At 40.4% G+C, this 15,389-nt stretch overlaps 3 protein-coding genes across 5 annotated transcripts in view; 1 reads left to right on the top strand and 2 right to left on the bottom strand.

Moving 5' to 3' along the window:
• Positions 1–117: 117 nt before the first annotated feature.
• Positions 118–2,759, bottom strand: LOC134184972 (E3 ubiquitin-protein ligase Itchy homolog). Its single transcript, XM_062652752.1, has 5 exons — positions 2,710–2,759; positions 2,460–2,642; positions 2,252–2,390; positions 536–637; positions 118–469 (listed from the first exon to the last, which is right to left on the bottom strand). Exons 1-5 carry the CDS (start codon positions 2,710–2,712, stop codon positions 309–311), a joined length of 588 nt encoding a protein of 195 aa, XP_062508736.1. The 5' UTR covers positions 2,713–2,759; the 3' UTR covers positions 118–308.
• Positions 2,760–3,199: 440 nt separating this feature from the next.
• On the top strand, positions 3,200–5,777 carry LOC134184353 (uncharacterized). 2 transcript variants are annotated; one of them, XM_062652027.1, is made up of 2 exons: positions 3,200–4,411; positions 4,497–4,658. In XM_062652027.1, exons 1-2 carry the CDS (start codon positions 3,214–3,216, stop codon positions 4,520–4,522), a joined length of 1,224 nt encoding a protein of 407 aa, XP_062508011.1. In that variant the 5' UTR covers positions 3,200–3,213; the 3' UTR covers positions 4,523–4,658. The 2 variants fall into 2 exon arrangements, with proteins under 2 accessions (XP_062508011.1, XP_062508009.1); XM_062652025.1 differs by having other exon boundaries at positions 3,200–5,777.
• A 5,049-nt stretch (positions 5,778–10,826) lies between these two features.
• The window catches only part of LOC134183926 (E3 ubiquitin-protein ligase rnf213-alpha-like), a 16,246-nt gene continuing 11,683 nt past the window's right edge, over positions 10,827–15,389 (bottom strand). The window contains exons 13-31 of one of the 2 annotated variants that reach the window (XM_062651516.1): positions 15,321–15,389; positions 14,994–15,248; positions 14,848–14,923; positions 14,743–14,777; positions 14,608–14,690; positions 14,400–14,550; positions 14,143–14,335; positions 13,969–14,060; positions 13,370–13,427; positions 13,126–13,307; positions 12,922–13,063; positions 12,781–12,864; positions 12,527–12,713; positions 12,260–12,467; positions 11,838–11,912; positions 11,477–11,764; positions 11,231–11,406; positions 11,007–11,163; positions 10,827–10,944 (exon numbers count right to left, since the gene is read on the bottom strand). The exon at positions 15,321–15,389 is cut by the window's right edge and continues 33 nt beyond it. In XM_062651516.1, the coding sequence (XP_062507500.1) occupies positions 11,025–11,163; positions 11,231–11,406; positions 11,477–11,764; positions 11,838–11,912; positions 12,260–12,467; positions 12,527–12,713; positions 12,781–12,864; positions 12,922–13,063; positions 13,126–13,307; positions 13,370–13,427; positions 13,969–14,060; positions 14,143–14,335; positions 14,400–14,550; positions 14,608–14,690; positions 14,743–14,777; positions 14,848–14,923; positions 14,994–15,248; positions 15,321–15,389 (2,493 nt within the window). In that variant the 3' untranslated portion in view covers positions 10,827–10,944; positions 11,007–11,024. Of the gene's footprint in view, positions 11,164–11,230; positions 11,407–11,476; positions 11,765–11,837; positions 11,913–12,259; positions 12,468–12,526; positions 12,714–12,780; positions 12,865–12,921; positions 13,064–13,125; positions 13,308–13,369; positions 13,428–13,968; positions 14,061–14,142; positions 14,336–14,399; positions 14,551–14,607; positions 14,691–14,742; positions 14,778–14,847; positions 14,924–14,993; positions 15,249–15,320 lie in introns of both variants that reach the window. The other variant, XM_062651517.1, reaches the window with a different exon arrangement.

Here is a 15,389-nt window from a genome sequence, read left to right as displayed (position 1 = left end):
TCAAATGTTGCTGTCTGTAAAGTAGCAAATCGAACTTGTGGCAATTACTGGATTCAATCACTCCAGAGAGATCTTCTACACCAAAGATTGTGCAAAACCTGTAATACAGGTTCCACTGAAGACACCATCCTGATTGTTGTTCGATCTCTACCTGGATGAAAGTGAAATGTTGTTTCTGTTTCAAATATGCCATCATTATTGTATTATACACATTATAAAATCAAATGGCTTTCAATCAGTTTCCACAATCTATGTAAGAGCAATGAATGACAATTAACGGGCTACTGCATAGTCGTCATTCTTCACATTTACTTCACTTTTTCGTCTAAACTAGATAACAGTGACTGTACATTGTTGACAGCACACTTCCTTACATGTCGAAGTTGCTCATTGCCTTCTGTATCTATTTTGTCGAGGTCAAGTAGTGTACGTGTAAGAAGCTCTTCAATGCGGGCATACTCCCGGTCTTCTGCAAGCAAAACATTTTGGATATAATTAATCACTGATTATCAAATCGAATGCTTCGTATGAATACCTTTCCTACCATGAAACACTTGTATCTCAGGCTGTAATCGAATAGCAGCCTGTTCCAACCATCTGATTGATTCCAACTTCTGACTGCATGCAGTCGTGATCTCTACATGTTAACATTAAAGAAAGGTCAGTCACTATATCATAGACTATACATTTTTATCAGTTAAGCATTTCATTCAGATTGATGCTTACGTACACACAATACAACCTTGATGCACTAATCAACTGGATGGATCTAGGTTTTACTAATATCGGTATCATTGATACGAAAGCACAAGCATCCATACTGATAGGTATTACTAGTATGTATCACATTAGGAATTCTAAGTTGTAAGAAATGCATAATACAATGTAGTACATGTAATTCCTCTATGAGCACTGGCCTACATACAAGTTTTCGAAATTATTAATGCTTTTGCTAGTTTTATCTCCAGTCAAAGACTCATGTCATGACCTGCAAATGAATATCAATTATACTTTTACAGTATCTGTCTTGCATCTGGTTGATGCATGAGTGGTCAACTCAAGTCAATCAATACTTTTGACTTATATTTTATCCAAATTAATTTATCATTTTATAATTTCTATAGATTTAGATTATCTAGCACCCTGAAATCTGTCAAAACTTCATCAGCCCATAGTGGATACTTAATTAATTAAATTAATACTCAGAACCTAACAATAACTCCTATTGCAATGTGATGACTACAGACGTAACCCAGAAATTCAGTTCTGTACCTTCTAGAACACTATGCAAATTATAATCAGATTAAGGTCATTCAATTCTACAGCAGAACAGCATTGCCTAACTGTCAACAAGTGAGTGAAGAATTTAGGCTAATTAAATGCCATCTCATAGCAAGTGACATTCTGATAGCCTTGTGCAAGAGTTGTGTAGCACAACTACTCAAATAGCTTATGGTGGGTATTTATATGCTTCTGAAATCAAACCTACTAATGTTCTAAGAGGGAACCATAAATGTGATGAGTAAAAGATTGAACTGACATCGAAGTATAGGCCTAACATCAGTACCCACAAGCTGGTGACCATTTATTATATCATGCAGCTCTGTCAATTGTCTTGGTAATAAGACCTGGAGGACTTTGAGCAATAAATGACATATACCTGCAAACCATGCTATAACTATTACTTATGTACTATGGCTGCCTCTTCTCACGCGAGCTGCAAGAGAAGGCAGTGGTGCTACAAAACCTGGCTTAGATGATTATTAGATTATATTGCAGCTGAGATAGTTTGAGACTACATAGAGGTCAGCAGGCAAATCTTAACCAGAGTTCCGAAAATTAATGCCATAATTTCATAAATGTGAAATTTGTGAATCACTCACCAAAACATTATTTAGAAAGTTATTTATTTATTTATATGCACATGCACATGTGGGGTACGTCCATGCATGACACACACACACACACACACACACACACACACACACACACACACACACACACACACACACACACACACACACACACACACAAACAAACAAACAACACGGTTTCATACACATGAAAGCAATAGAATTCAGCAGTTACAAATTCCCAGGAAATAATTAATTACAGCCTGAGATACCAGATTGTATTGATATGCCATGCTACTGGATGTGACAGATCAAAAAGAGATATGTTTGACTATTTACGTTGATAACTTAGGTACAGTATAAAGTAACCTAGCTACTGTACATAACGGTAAACTGACCTTCACTCCGATGCACCTGCACCTGGACATCATTGGTACCCCTAACTCCAGATGGTGATGTATAACCATCAGTAACAGCACTACTCGCTACAAAATTTGTCTGCTGTTGTGGTATAAATGATTGCACTGGTTGTCTATCCTACACGTACAGATCGAACAAATTAATTAATTTAGTGTATCCTCAAAAATGTTACTCTGCAATACTTACTTGCCATTGAGATGGATATACTGCAGTAGGATAAGGAGTTAGTCGTGGATCGTGCCATGTAGTAGTCTGTGAATTGTGATCAACAAAAAAGTAGCGTGCAGTAGTAGGATCGTATCTCATCTCCCAACCGGGCGGAAGCGGGGCCGGGTAAGCAGAAGATGGAGGGTAGACTGCTGATGGGTTCTGGAAGCAAATTTAAATCATACAAAATGGTCCAAAGCGAGACCATTTCGCCGAGAACAACACTTACCATTGAGGTTACTGTACGTGGAAATTACGTCATAAGCGCGCACTAACGGTGGGGCTTACAAGTCCGCTCAGTTTGTAAACTAAAAGTGTGATAACTGATAGACTGTAGTAGACTGTAGAGGTACAGTACCGTTACTGTCAGTACCTTGCTAAAGTAGTGCATTGTAATCATTTCTTATTTGCACAGACGAGAATGCGTAGCATTTTTGTTGTTGAACTGAAGTCATGATCAGATCGATGCGGACGGGCATGATGCCTAGCTAGGACTCAAATGAGAACTGTGTATTTGTCTAATTACGTCAGTCTCACGTGTGATACGTGGAGTAGGCAACACCCGTCAAGGATGGACACAGTAATGGTTGGTCTGTCAGACTGAACTGTTATTTTATGTGATTTAGTTCAGTAGTAACTACGAGACGCAGTGCCGTTCTATCCGGGACTGCAGAGCATCCGGGACTGAACGGATGCACTGTACGCAGAGCTTCCCGTTTTTATTGGCCAGGTTATGGTACCCAGATCGTATTTCGCTCGTCTTTGTCTATTTTTGTGTGTTTTTGTCAGCTTTTTGTATAGTGTAGACTGTAGCACTGAGAAGGAATCTCATTCTTTATTTGACGGATGGACGGTGCCGTCTTCTTCTAATGACAAATTCTCAGTAATTGTTGGTGATCATGACAGAGTGGTGGATGACGCCACTATGGACGTACTGCTAGACTATGTTCTATCATACTGGACATGGAGATATATAGAACCACATCAGACTAAAAGCAACGAGCGGGGTATTTGGATTGCAAATTACTCTCCCTCACTATTCCGTCAGAGTCGCGTCTTGCGAGCAATTAACACATTTGTGCACCAGTCTCATAATGACAGTTCATTGGAGCTTGAAAGTGTGTGTGCAAGAGCTGTTCAGAGGGGTGACATAAACCATATTGAGCACGCTAATGGGATGGTTGGCAGTGATGCGTTTGTATTACTGATGTTTCTCAACCTGAACAAAACGTGGGGTAAAAATGATGGTGGTGAACTGATATTGTGGGACAAAGATGGAACGCTTTTGACTGTTGTTCATCCCAAGTACGGAAGAATGGTTACATTTCCAAGTGAATTTTCTCTGCTTTACAAACCACCTTCGATTGCCACCACTGCAACACAAATCATTATCCAAATGTCGTTCGCATTGAAGGATATTTCTAAAGTAGATGTGGAAATGTTTAGGAACGATGATGTGGTAAAGAATGAATTTCCATTGCCAATTGTTACATCAGCTTTGGTTATTGACATCGAGTCACACATCACACGTAGATACTACTCTGCAAAGGGACTAAGTGTTACCATTTTAGACAACATATTCAGTCGAGAAGATCTTGACATTTTAAGGAATTTTGTGCTTGACAATGGAACATACAACTTTGATTTAAGTGTTGATAGTGCTGACAATGTAAAATGGGTCACTGGATATGAGGTTGCCGAGTTTATGAAGAGTCGCATCTGGGTTGTAGCAAAACAAGTGGTCGATCACATTACTAAAAGAAGTGATTATTATCCTTATGATGTCACGTGTAATTTGATTAGAGGCTTTGACCATCCCGAGATCCACACTGACTGTGAACCTGAGCAGGATGAATACACTTTCCTTGTCTATCTGAATCCTAACTGCACAGCAGACTGGCAAGGAGAAACATCGTTTTTTGAAGAGAATGGTGAGCTATTTGCAAGTATTCGACCGCGCTATGGTCGTATTGCATTGTTTCATGGTGCTATTCTTCATTCTGGTCATCCTTTTAGTTTATTATATTCTCAAGCACGCTTGACATTTGCTATCAAAATGCTTCCAAAAAAGGAGGCAAACGAGTACTTGAAACAAGAATTGCTTGAAAGCATTGAGGGAATTATTGATTTAGTGACGGAGGAGGAGAAACAACAACTTAAGAAGGCAATGAGATCTGTCGAAGAAGGATCAAGAAACTTGGAATGGCTTGATGAGATGTTTCGTCAAGTGTCTGTAAATTCTGAAAATGTGCTAAGAAACAAGTTGTGACAAAGTTGTGATCCTTTTTATTTTCGATACTATCAATTTCACTTTTAGAGGTTGTACATGTACTGTATGTAGCCAGATAAGAAAGATTACAAGGTACTTAATGTACAATACAAGTACAGTATATTTTACCATAGTTAGACTCTCTTGACCTTCGTTGACTTTTAAACATCCGGGAGCCGTCTTTATAGGGCTAGTTGATCCAGCACAAATAGTGAAGTAAAGAAACATGGTTATTCTTAGGAGATGAGCATCTCGGCAAGTGAGAGTTGTTAGCAAGTAGGGTCACGAAATAGAACAAGAGGTGAGACAAGAGAGTATGATGAGTGTATCTATACCAGCTTTTTATATATCTATCAAACTTTTGTGCAGTTCTGTTGGTGTAGAATGAATGGCATAGGCAGGTTTTAGAAAGGATTTTTGTTAGGATTAGATTGTTCTATTTTGGATTCGTTTGTTGTTGGTTAGAAAATAGGGAGATTGTTATCCGATAACGGACAAAGTTTACAGGTACATAGACAAGAGGGACCAACAGAAAAACAGACAGATGGATGGATATACAGACAGACGGACGAACTATTGCTCCATCCGTTTGTCTTTGATATGCAAAGCCTTATTCTTCCGTTTCCTTTGTAGGAAGGGCTTAGATAATTTGATAAACGTATGTACGAAGGGGTGAGTTGTATAAGCAACAGACGCTGTCGGATCCACTTTTTTTAGTCTCTGAGCTATAAGCTGGCTCCTGAACTAAAGAAATTGAAGAAAAATACAGTACGACTTTCAGTAGGAAGAAGTTAGATATCAAATTGCTTAGTAAAAGAAGCATTGCAGGAAGAACTGGTCTTGAGAAACATATCAGAGCTGTCGGAGTTTTTGACGAAAGCGATCATGAGAGATCTGAACCCACCAATGTTTATTAAAGTCAGAATGTCAATCGGATAATATACCTGATGAAAGTGTTGGACGTGCTAAAAGGTGCAGATTCAGAAACAGGTGAAGACAAGAAAGAAAGAACTTGTAGCTTCTGTGTCTACTATATTAGGTCTGGTTGTACTCTGCAGTCTTCGTGGAAATCGAGCTTTGCTGACTTTTACTAAAAAATATAAAAACAATGTTAAATATGATAAATGACCCATCCTCGGTGTGTGGTGCAATCCGTGAAACTCTTCATTTGAGTACATGTGTGTTTCTGGCTTAGGATTATTAGTGGGGGTCATTAATTGTTTTCTGGCCGGGGGATCACGATTATAAAGGTTTGCAATAAGCAGAAGTCATGAGTAGCATGCAGAATTTATCCCTTATAATGCCCCCAGACAGTTAAAGTGACCGACCTCTAACTTTAGTTAAGATTTATAAAGTCCAGTATAGGTTTTAATGTAGATTTGTTGTAATTTACTTCGCTGTTGGTAATGTGGCATTGGTGCTCTCTGCTATTTGCTTTATAAAAAGAAGTCTAATTTTTGGTATATCTGTTTGATACTAATTACCAGCCAACGCCCTGCTTTAAGGGCGTAGTCGCCGCCCTGGAAGAAAGACATCATGATCGAGTCATTCATGACATTCAACTTCGAATTCATACCATTCGCCACCGCGCTTCTCATCTGTAAAGCTTGGCGTGTGCTGCTTGTTGTACCTGTTGTGGATGATACCTAGACAGTTGGCTCATAGAGTTTTAGTAAATATAGACACGGTACCGAAACGTCGACTTAAAAACGGTAATTACAGAATCGGACACTTTGGATACCGATACCGTTACCATTGCAAAACGGATCTCACTAACTAGACGGGCAGTTGACCGGCCGGTCATTTGGAATGAACTTACCAGATGTCATTATTTTCACGTACTAGGCAATGGTGACCTAGTATATAGCTAGCAGCCGAGTGTTTAGCACTATAGAATGCTTCTTCACTAATTCCTACTAAATGTGTAAGCAAAGACTTAATTGTTTAGCTCATTAATCAGCGATGGTGCTGGATGTTGTGGATCTACTGCTGGTACCCTGGAATATTCAGAGGTTTCAGCTTGGCAATCTCGGTCTTTGTAAAGTTTAAATTTTATTCCCACTATAACGGTATGACAGATCTGTATTGCAAGGGCGATGGAGCGATTTGTAAGTTGAGGGTGCATGGGGCATGAAAAGATATCGCAGTAGATAACCTACGAGGGTGTCTAGACTGTTTACTTACAAACATAGAGGTGTGCTCCAAGTTGGTGTGCTCCAAGTTGGTGTGCCCGGGCTCTCTTATCCTCGGCTCCGTTGCCCCTGTAAAGTGCTAAATTGCTCTACTGACCTGATCAGCGCGTTGAGAGGCAATGCAACTCTTGTTTGCAGTTGCCAAAGCGGGTAGTAAAATTGATAGCTGGTAACATAGTGACTTTATTGTCACTGGTAGTTGCCACTCTAGCTAGAGCAAATGGTACCGCTGATAAATGTTGCTCAATACCGCACGCATATTGTGCAGGGTCTCCGAGGCGAACGTCACTCGTCTGCAGCTTTTTACAATGTTTCGATCTGCTAGCTAGCTAGTAATGCAAACGCGAGTGCAACACAAAGGCAATTAGTACGTGCATCGCCTTCAAGCGCACATTAAAACGAAACGTGGCAATAAGTTTCGATGTCCTTACTGACTAGCTTAGATGACGACTTTATCTACTTATTTGCCTACTCCAACTCAGTATTACGTCAAATGTACAGTTATATAAAGTGTTAGTAAATTGTAACATTAATTAATTAATTAAGATAGCAAATGTAAATTTAAATGCAGTAGTTAAATATTTCTGCAGTATAAGCGAGCACCAGATACGTATATCAACTTTTGACACTATTTAGACCTTACCAGACTGTGAGATGGATCTGAGTAACAATTAAGATTGAATTATTTGAAGCCTGTAGACAGCAGCTTTTCGAATAAAGTTTCTGTGTTCTTCCAATCCAGCAACATCGATAGGCATGTTTCCTTAGATATTGCCCGGAACCCTTCATAAGTAAGCCTATACTATAGCTGATAATTTTATTTTGCATGAGCACAAAGAGATAAACCTACATGTTTGTCCTCTGCGTTATGGATAGGTACGACTAGTAGGTAATGACTGCAAAGATTATACTTGCATGTAGCTATAGTACCATCATGCGAGAGACTATTCCAAACAGCACGTAGTTTGCTTAGCTGCCTGTCTGTCAGTCGTCTGCTTGTCTGCTGAAGTAATTGTTAAAAATATATCCCGATACTGAGCCTTGTGTGCACCACACTATCACACCTGCACGCGTACAATGCGATACCGTATTCTATCGGTATTATTCATGAGTCTGAACCACTACTAAAAATTATTGGTTTATGACATGATGTAAGAGTTGTTTTACATGTAGCCGACAGAAAGTCTCCAGAAACACTTGACCGACTATGTTTCATCTGTGTCGACCCTAACCATATTCGTCCTAATTGTCCTCATTTGTGCGATTGTCATCGGGGTTTGTGTTCAGGACTAGTAGCCTGTAATTGCATTGCACAGGCTACACGTACATACACAGGCTTACCATGAACATCGAGGTAGCGGTAAGCAAGCTAAGCCATGTTACAACTATAATATAATGTACATGGTTTCATGGTGTACCAGCTGTAATTGATAAGAGAAATTCCCTTTTTTCGTTGACACGCGGGAGCTGATGTGAGTTAGTAGGCTATACGATGTCTTTGAGGAAAACAAGTTGGCAATGTCAGGGCAAGTTGCTCGCCGACCGGTAATGGTTGGTGGCACGATAATTAGATATGAAGGTACGTTAAATGAAATTAACCAGCTAGGATCTCTTGGTATTCGTGCTTCCTTTTACGTGGTTATAGGAATTTCTTATGGAATATTGGGAATTGAGGTGTTGTCTTCGATAGAGGTACAGATTGATGTGATCAATAAGAAACTATGCATTGGTGGAAAAGAATTGTCAAGTCTTAAAAAGTTTGACATCATTCAACAATCTGTTCAGCCAGTAAAATTTGGACGAGAATTCGCATCGGTTTATAAGACGATTAATTCCTCCAAGACAAGACATGCATGACTATATGGGGTTAAGTTAGTTCTGGCATTTCAAAGTAATAGACAGGTATTATTGAGGTATTAAACAGAAGATTTGTGAGAAAGGTCAGGTTTGTTGAGTTGTGATGCGATTGCAATAGGAGGTAATCAAAAGAGGGTTCCTGTCTGAGTTTGTAATTTGACGTCTTCCCCCGTAGTAGTGTATAAGCGAAAAAATGTGGCAGAATTTATGTTTTTAATGCTGCACGTTGCTAGTAACTAGAATGTAATTAAAATTGGTAAATCTTCAGATGTACATAAGGAGGGGGGGGGTAACCCTTGAATGAAGGTAACTTTTGGAGACAAGTCGACGCTTGTTGAAAGGACTCAGTTAGAAAATTGGCTCAAGCGTTATCTTACAGTATTTTCATATGAAGGAAATAAAAGAAGAGCAAAAGGAATAGATCATATACTATTCCGTTAACAGATAATGCTCCTGTGACACGCCGCCCTCGCAAATTGCCGACTAAGTGGAAAGCGGAAGTTGAAGATGGATGAAGTAAGAATTTTTATATCTTTACCAACGAGGAATTATACGTCCTTTAACGTCTGCGTTTGCTGCACCAGTATGCCCGGTACGTAACAAAGATGGAACTTTACGTTTTTACATCGATTATAGAGCTTAGTTGCAAGAACTAAAGATACAGCTATTCACATGGCAAATTTATACGAAGGGTGACAAGAGTGGGATTCGAACCTATGGCTCTGAAAAGATTGGTGGATTGCGGAATTGGAAGAATACTTGTTTAATTAATGTAGAATATATTGACGGTGAAACGAATAAAGTAAGTGGCGGACGCTTTAATTAATTAATTAATTAAATCTTTTGGAACTTCAGGACGAGTACCGATGTGAAAACGACATAGAATATGGTAAAGTCGACAAGATAATTTCCAACTGTGCTGAGGTTGGTATCACAAACGTGTGTTGCCTGAAGATGTATGTATGGTTAGCAGGTATGTCAGCAGGGAAGCACAAAAGAGAGCGATCCGTTGTCTAGCAAGTACATGTACGACCTGTTGAAAAGGAATATTTTTACTTCCGTTGCAAACTTGCCTTGGGAGATGAAGCAGTTATGTAGAGACGAATTACTCATTTCTTGAACGGATATTTTGAGTACAACAAATCCTGGATTTGGATCACAAATTGTGGTACTATCAAAGTTTACTACAGACGTTCTTAGCCAGCTTGAGAAAGGATTCTAAGAAACTTTGTTTCCGGTTTTTAGTCGCTTTTGGTGGTCAACCGTCCGCAAAGATTTAGAAAGTTATACGCAATCCTGAACTGTTTGTGCTGATCGAAAGAATGTCTGTTATTTTAGTGTAGCGTGCCAACCGCATTCCGCGTTTGCACTGCATGAATTTTTTCTCTAGCGTGTGCATTCGATTTGCCTGTGTTTACTTAACGATCTCGTGATTACCCGAAGCGTGAAACGCTAGGGTACAGTCACGTGACGTACGACCGACTCACCCTGCATACTGCGTAACACGTGACCAAATAAATAAGTATAGTTATGCTAGGCCAAAAGAAGAAAATTAGTTGTTTGACAAGAGCACGCGAATAATTTATTTTTATTTTTATTCTAACTGCATGCGGTAGTGAAAGGACGTATTAATTAATAGAACTGTTCAAGTATTATTAGACTCTTTAGCTACCTGCACCGACTTCTGAACATTCGGGGGTTTAAAGTTAAGGTTATTGCAAAGTATCAAAGCAGTCTCTATACATGTATAAATAAGACTCACGTAAGTAGTAATTAAGTATTAGTCACACCCTATAGTAATAGTAGTGCTATGACCGGTAGTCGAGTCACGATCATATCCGGGATTGCTCGTCAGGTAGTTGTCATGACGTATGCATAGCATGCAAGCTTAGTAGTGCGTGAAATAAACCAAAAATTGTTCAATACAAAGCATGCGCCTTAGTAACTACTAGCATAAAAATCAATCCCATAAAAATGCCGCGCATAAATTTCTAGAAAATTATATCTCCGACAGCTGATACATGTATATGGGCTCCAATCAAAAATTGTGAAAATCATTCGAGAGAGTAGTGACAAAATACAATGCCTACTAGTAGCGCTTCCTGTCTAAACGAGATAGATAATCAACACACTGTCCTGGCAAACACTACAAAATAGAAGTCAAAGTAGCTAGTATAGAGAAGAAATTCAATCAATGGACAAACTAGCCTTATACGAAGGCCAATCCTAGACTCTCGTCATTTGCGCTTGCAGCTTGACAGCCAAACTCCAACAGTGTACAATATGTTTGAGCTTTACATCGCCAGAAATCTCATTCAATCCCCCCATTGTAGATCCATGTAGTTCTTCAAGTGCTGCAGCAAGCCTGTATATAAAACCAAACTCTCTTAATTAACTAACAATCACAAAAATTGATGTACTGATTCATTCACTCGTATTCCTCAATGTTGCTCGTTTCTTGCCACTTTTCCAGCTCTAGAATGACTACATCCACTAGTTCGGTCAAGAAAACATCAATTCTAATCTTCTTCAATGCTATCTTCAAACTTTCTCTTGCACTCTTTCCCAATCTGTGTCTGTACTTGGGACTCACTCCCTCAAAAGGCTCCTGACCAAGCAAAAGCAAACAAAATTGAGATATAATACAAACGGTTACTGAAACGATGCATGCACATTACTCGATCGGCCAATGTAAGTCTCTTGCTTTTCTCAACATTCAACAATCGCCAGAGTGCTCGCACGTGTTTCAGCTGGCAGACCTGTCGCGCCTTGTTGCTGATGAGACTCGATGCTCGAGGCATCCGTAAAGTTTCATGAACATAATGATCAAGCGTCATGTCTTCTTCTCCGCCGGATGACGCTAGAAATCCGATGACGATGTCCAGCAGAGCAAGAACACTGTAAATATCTCTCAAATCGCGCATTTCTGCTACAATCTGACGTTCGGCCGACGCGTCTAAATCTTCCTAAATTGAGAACAAATGGATGAATAACATGTTCACCATCACGCTACTGCTCAAGCTACTGCAAGCAGTATACCTGTGTCACACGTTGAGTTAAGCGAGCGAACAATGCCATATTGTAGACATCTTTACGATAGGAAACACTGCAAACCTATCAAATAATTACAGCTATATAGAGAGGCCGAGGAGGGGGAAGAGAGAGGCCGAGGAGAAAAGGGAGAGGCCGGGGAGAGATGAGAGAGAGGCCGAAAGAGAGGGAGAAAAGGCGGGGGAAGAGGAAAAAGGCTAGGGACCGAAGGGAGAGAGGGTATAGGAGGGGAGAGAGACGGAGAGAAAGAAGAAAGAGAAGAGAGAGGAGAAGGCAGAGGGAAGAGAGAGGGAAGAAGGGGACAGAGGAGCAGAGGGGACAGAGGGGAGAGAGAAAGGAGAGAGAGAAAGAGGAGAGAGAAGAGAGAAACATATCTAGGATACAAAATTGATAATGCGATCGTTTCTTACCTCCATGTCGATGTGCGGTTTGCCTACAATAAATCTGTCTGCAATCTGCCTTTCCAGTGCCAGCAGGTTGTACGTGATCTTTGTTCCTTCCCCTACAGCCAACGTGTAGTCGCAGTGAGCGAAAATCAAAGGCATCAGATCTCTTTCTACGTCGTAGGCAATCAAATGAGCGACGGTCATATCGGCCATCGACACTCTCTCTGCTTCTCTAAAATTCCAACAAATCAAAGTTAATTAATGCCGAATGTCAGAGATTGTAGTACCAACCGTTCGTTGCCGGTAATTCTGCGATATTTTCCCATAAATTCGTTGTGAGTGCAGTTGATTAAATAATCGACCAAAGCGAGAGCACAAGTTCCTTCGTCTTGAGTTCGAGGAAGCAAAAAAGCTATTGGAGTTTGACCGCATACATTCTGTAATTCGTGTTCCTTTGTCTTCTTCGGCTTCAAGCGGCCTAACAAACAAGTATGCATGTAGACTAGCAGTCGAGCGAGCTGAGAGGTCGCTTCGTTTGGCCTCACCGTGATTTAGCACCTTCTCTTTTACTTGTTGCCATGCCGCAACAAAACTATCAAGCAGTTTAGTAAACATTTGTCGCTCTGCTGCTATAAGAACAAAAGGCAATAACAACAAGTTATGTTGCCGCATTTAATTAATCTTACGATCATCTAGGCTTCTAATAAAGTCGTCCACCGTCATCGTCAACGCTTCCTGCTGCGAGAATCGTCGATTGCATTTCGTCGCTAAAATGGTTTGTAGCTTTAGAATGTCTGGAAGATACTGCAAAGCCCTAAGCTTCGACTCCTACAAAAGTGTTAGTTTACAATAAACATCCGAATATACATTATTTTGTTTCTGTTGCCAACCTCTGCAAAAAACTCTTTAAGCAGAGAGCAGTGAGTGGGTTGCCCTGGATCTAGAGTCTGGTCTATCGCGTTGACAAGATGCTCGATACTGACTCGAACTCTGTAGCGCCAAAGCTGAGAAGAAAAGCGAGATGCCGATGGATTCTCCAGTTCATAAACTTGCCTCAAAACTGGATTGTTTACTAACACCAACAACAATCATAAAAACACAAATGAAAGTATTTATATGTAAATACTAACTTACCTGAGCATTTGTCATTCATAACTCTTTGAAGCCATTCGTCAATGTCAGCTGGTATAGACTACAAAAAACAGTTGCACCTAAACTACGAAACTAGCAAAATTAGAATAGAAGAGACACAACATCTCTGCTGTAAATTATTTGCTGTTTCAGTTGCCTCAAGATATTGCAAGCCTAAATAAGTTACCGTGGGGGATTCAAGATTTGCTAGGCCAGGCGGCACGAAACTGAGTTTATGGGCATGTCTTCTAAAACAGTAAGGCTGCTTGTACAGTGAGCATGCGCACTTGCAGGTATTTCAGATGCACTTTAATAAGTCAAGATGTTTTATAGTTGTACGACTGTTTAAGCTCTGATTTTAGAAGAAAGTTTCCCCAAACGGGGCACATGCTGGGCCAAGTACTGGGCTACATGCCACCGCCTGGATCCGCTTATAAGTTGCATTCTTTTAATTTGAAGTCAATAAATCCTATAGGCATACAATTGGGTTGCAATACTTGAGACCAAACGACGAATAAAGATCTTTGCAAAATCAAACGCAAGCGACACTCGATCAGCGTGTATTGTATGTATTCATCGACAACATAAAGCTTCAAGCATACTTGCAGTAACGGAGAAATCAACTTTTGGTTGATAAGCGACTCCCACGTCTTTCTTTCATTTTTGCTCGTCAAGCGTGTGCCAACCTGAGTATCTAAACAGGACAACAACATGACAACCTACCATTACAAAAATTTATTTAAAATAAAAAAGTATTGTTAATATCAATAGATCACCCGCTGCTTTTTCGCCACCGATTACGATACGCTTCAGCATCTCGTGACACACAACGACTGCGTCTTGCACGCTCCTTCCGATAGTTTTGCTAAACACCTCAACATCGTGCACGAAATGCGACCAGAAATACTCGGGTAAATCATTCTCGTTCACTCTTGGCGACGTGCAGTCTGCAACGCCAGACGAAACGTTCTGTAGCAAACAAAGTATAAAAATTAATAGATATATAGTTTTCAAACTGGGCAAAGAGTAATACCTGGTCTTCGCTGCACGAGGCCCACATGAGTGCGGCATGTAAGAGTAGGCGCACTAGAGCATAACCCGACAATGAGAGACTCCGTTCTGGTGCGGCGTGAGCTCTCTGATTGGCCGGTCCCAGTATGTGTCCAGTCTGCGTCGTATCGTGACTAAATGAAGACACCGTTTAACACAATGAAGACGATGACGTCAAACTGGTCGTATACGTTCTGGCATCCGCATCGCGGGTGCGATCCCCTATTGGCTCGTTGCAGTCCGTGCATTGAAAGCTGACGACGGGTCTACCACACTAAACAACAGTATTACAATAGGAAACGTTGTACAGTGGTGCATGACATTACGTCTGCAACCAAATAGGGATGACCGTTCTTGCATTCTGCAAAAGAAAGTCGTGTGACTATACTTCGTACGCTACTACTATACTGTATATGTCAATGTTTACGTACGGTACCACTTGGTTCCTGCTACCAATTCCCTCGCTTCTATGTAGACATCTTCTGGCATCGTAGGGAAATAGGAATTCTATTGATACAATGTGCATATATCATTAAATAAAATGGTAGACTCTGTCTCATATAGGCAGGCAGCTGACTGTCATATTCTGAGGTTCTGTCAGTATCAGACGCAATGGTTCTATGAGGTTCGATCGACGAGAAAAAGATAAGGCAACAAAGATGTGAAGAGCTAGACCGGAAAGAGAAAGGTGTTGGATACTCTGACCGCGTGACACCTCCAGTCGACCCAAACGCCGTCCTTGAGCGTTGTGGAGAAGATCCGAAGCGAGACACTTGCACCATTCGGGTATCCTCTTGTCCTCTCCCAAGGATTCTTCGATCGATTGCACGATCTAATCATCGAATTATTTATATATTATATATTTAAAAATTTACATAAAAAGGGAAACTAAATTTTGCTTAACCTGTAACTGGGGTTGGTTTCTAGTGGTCTTTAGAGTAACTTCTGTATAAAAAGCCAACAACATGGCTGA

The sequence above is a fragment of the Corticium candelabrum genome, chromosome 9 (genome assembly GCF_963422355.1).
Source record: "Corticium candelabrum chromosome 9, ooCorCand1.1, whole genome shotgun sequence".
Taxonomy (NCBI): Eukaryota; Metazoa; Porifera; class Homoscleromorpha; order Homosclerophorida; family Plakinidae; genus Corticium; species Corticium candelabrum.
Note: the sequence above shows the minus strand (reverse complement) of the source record. Positions and strands in the feature narration are given on the sequence as shown.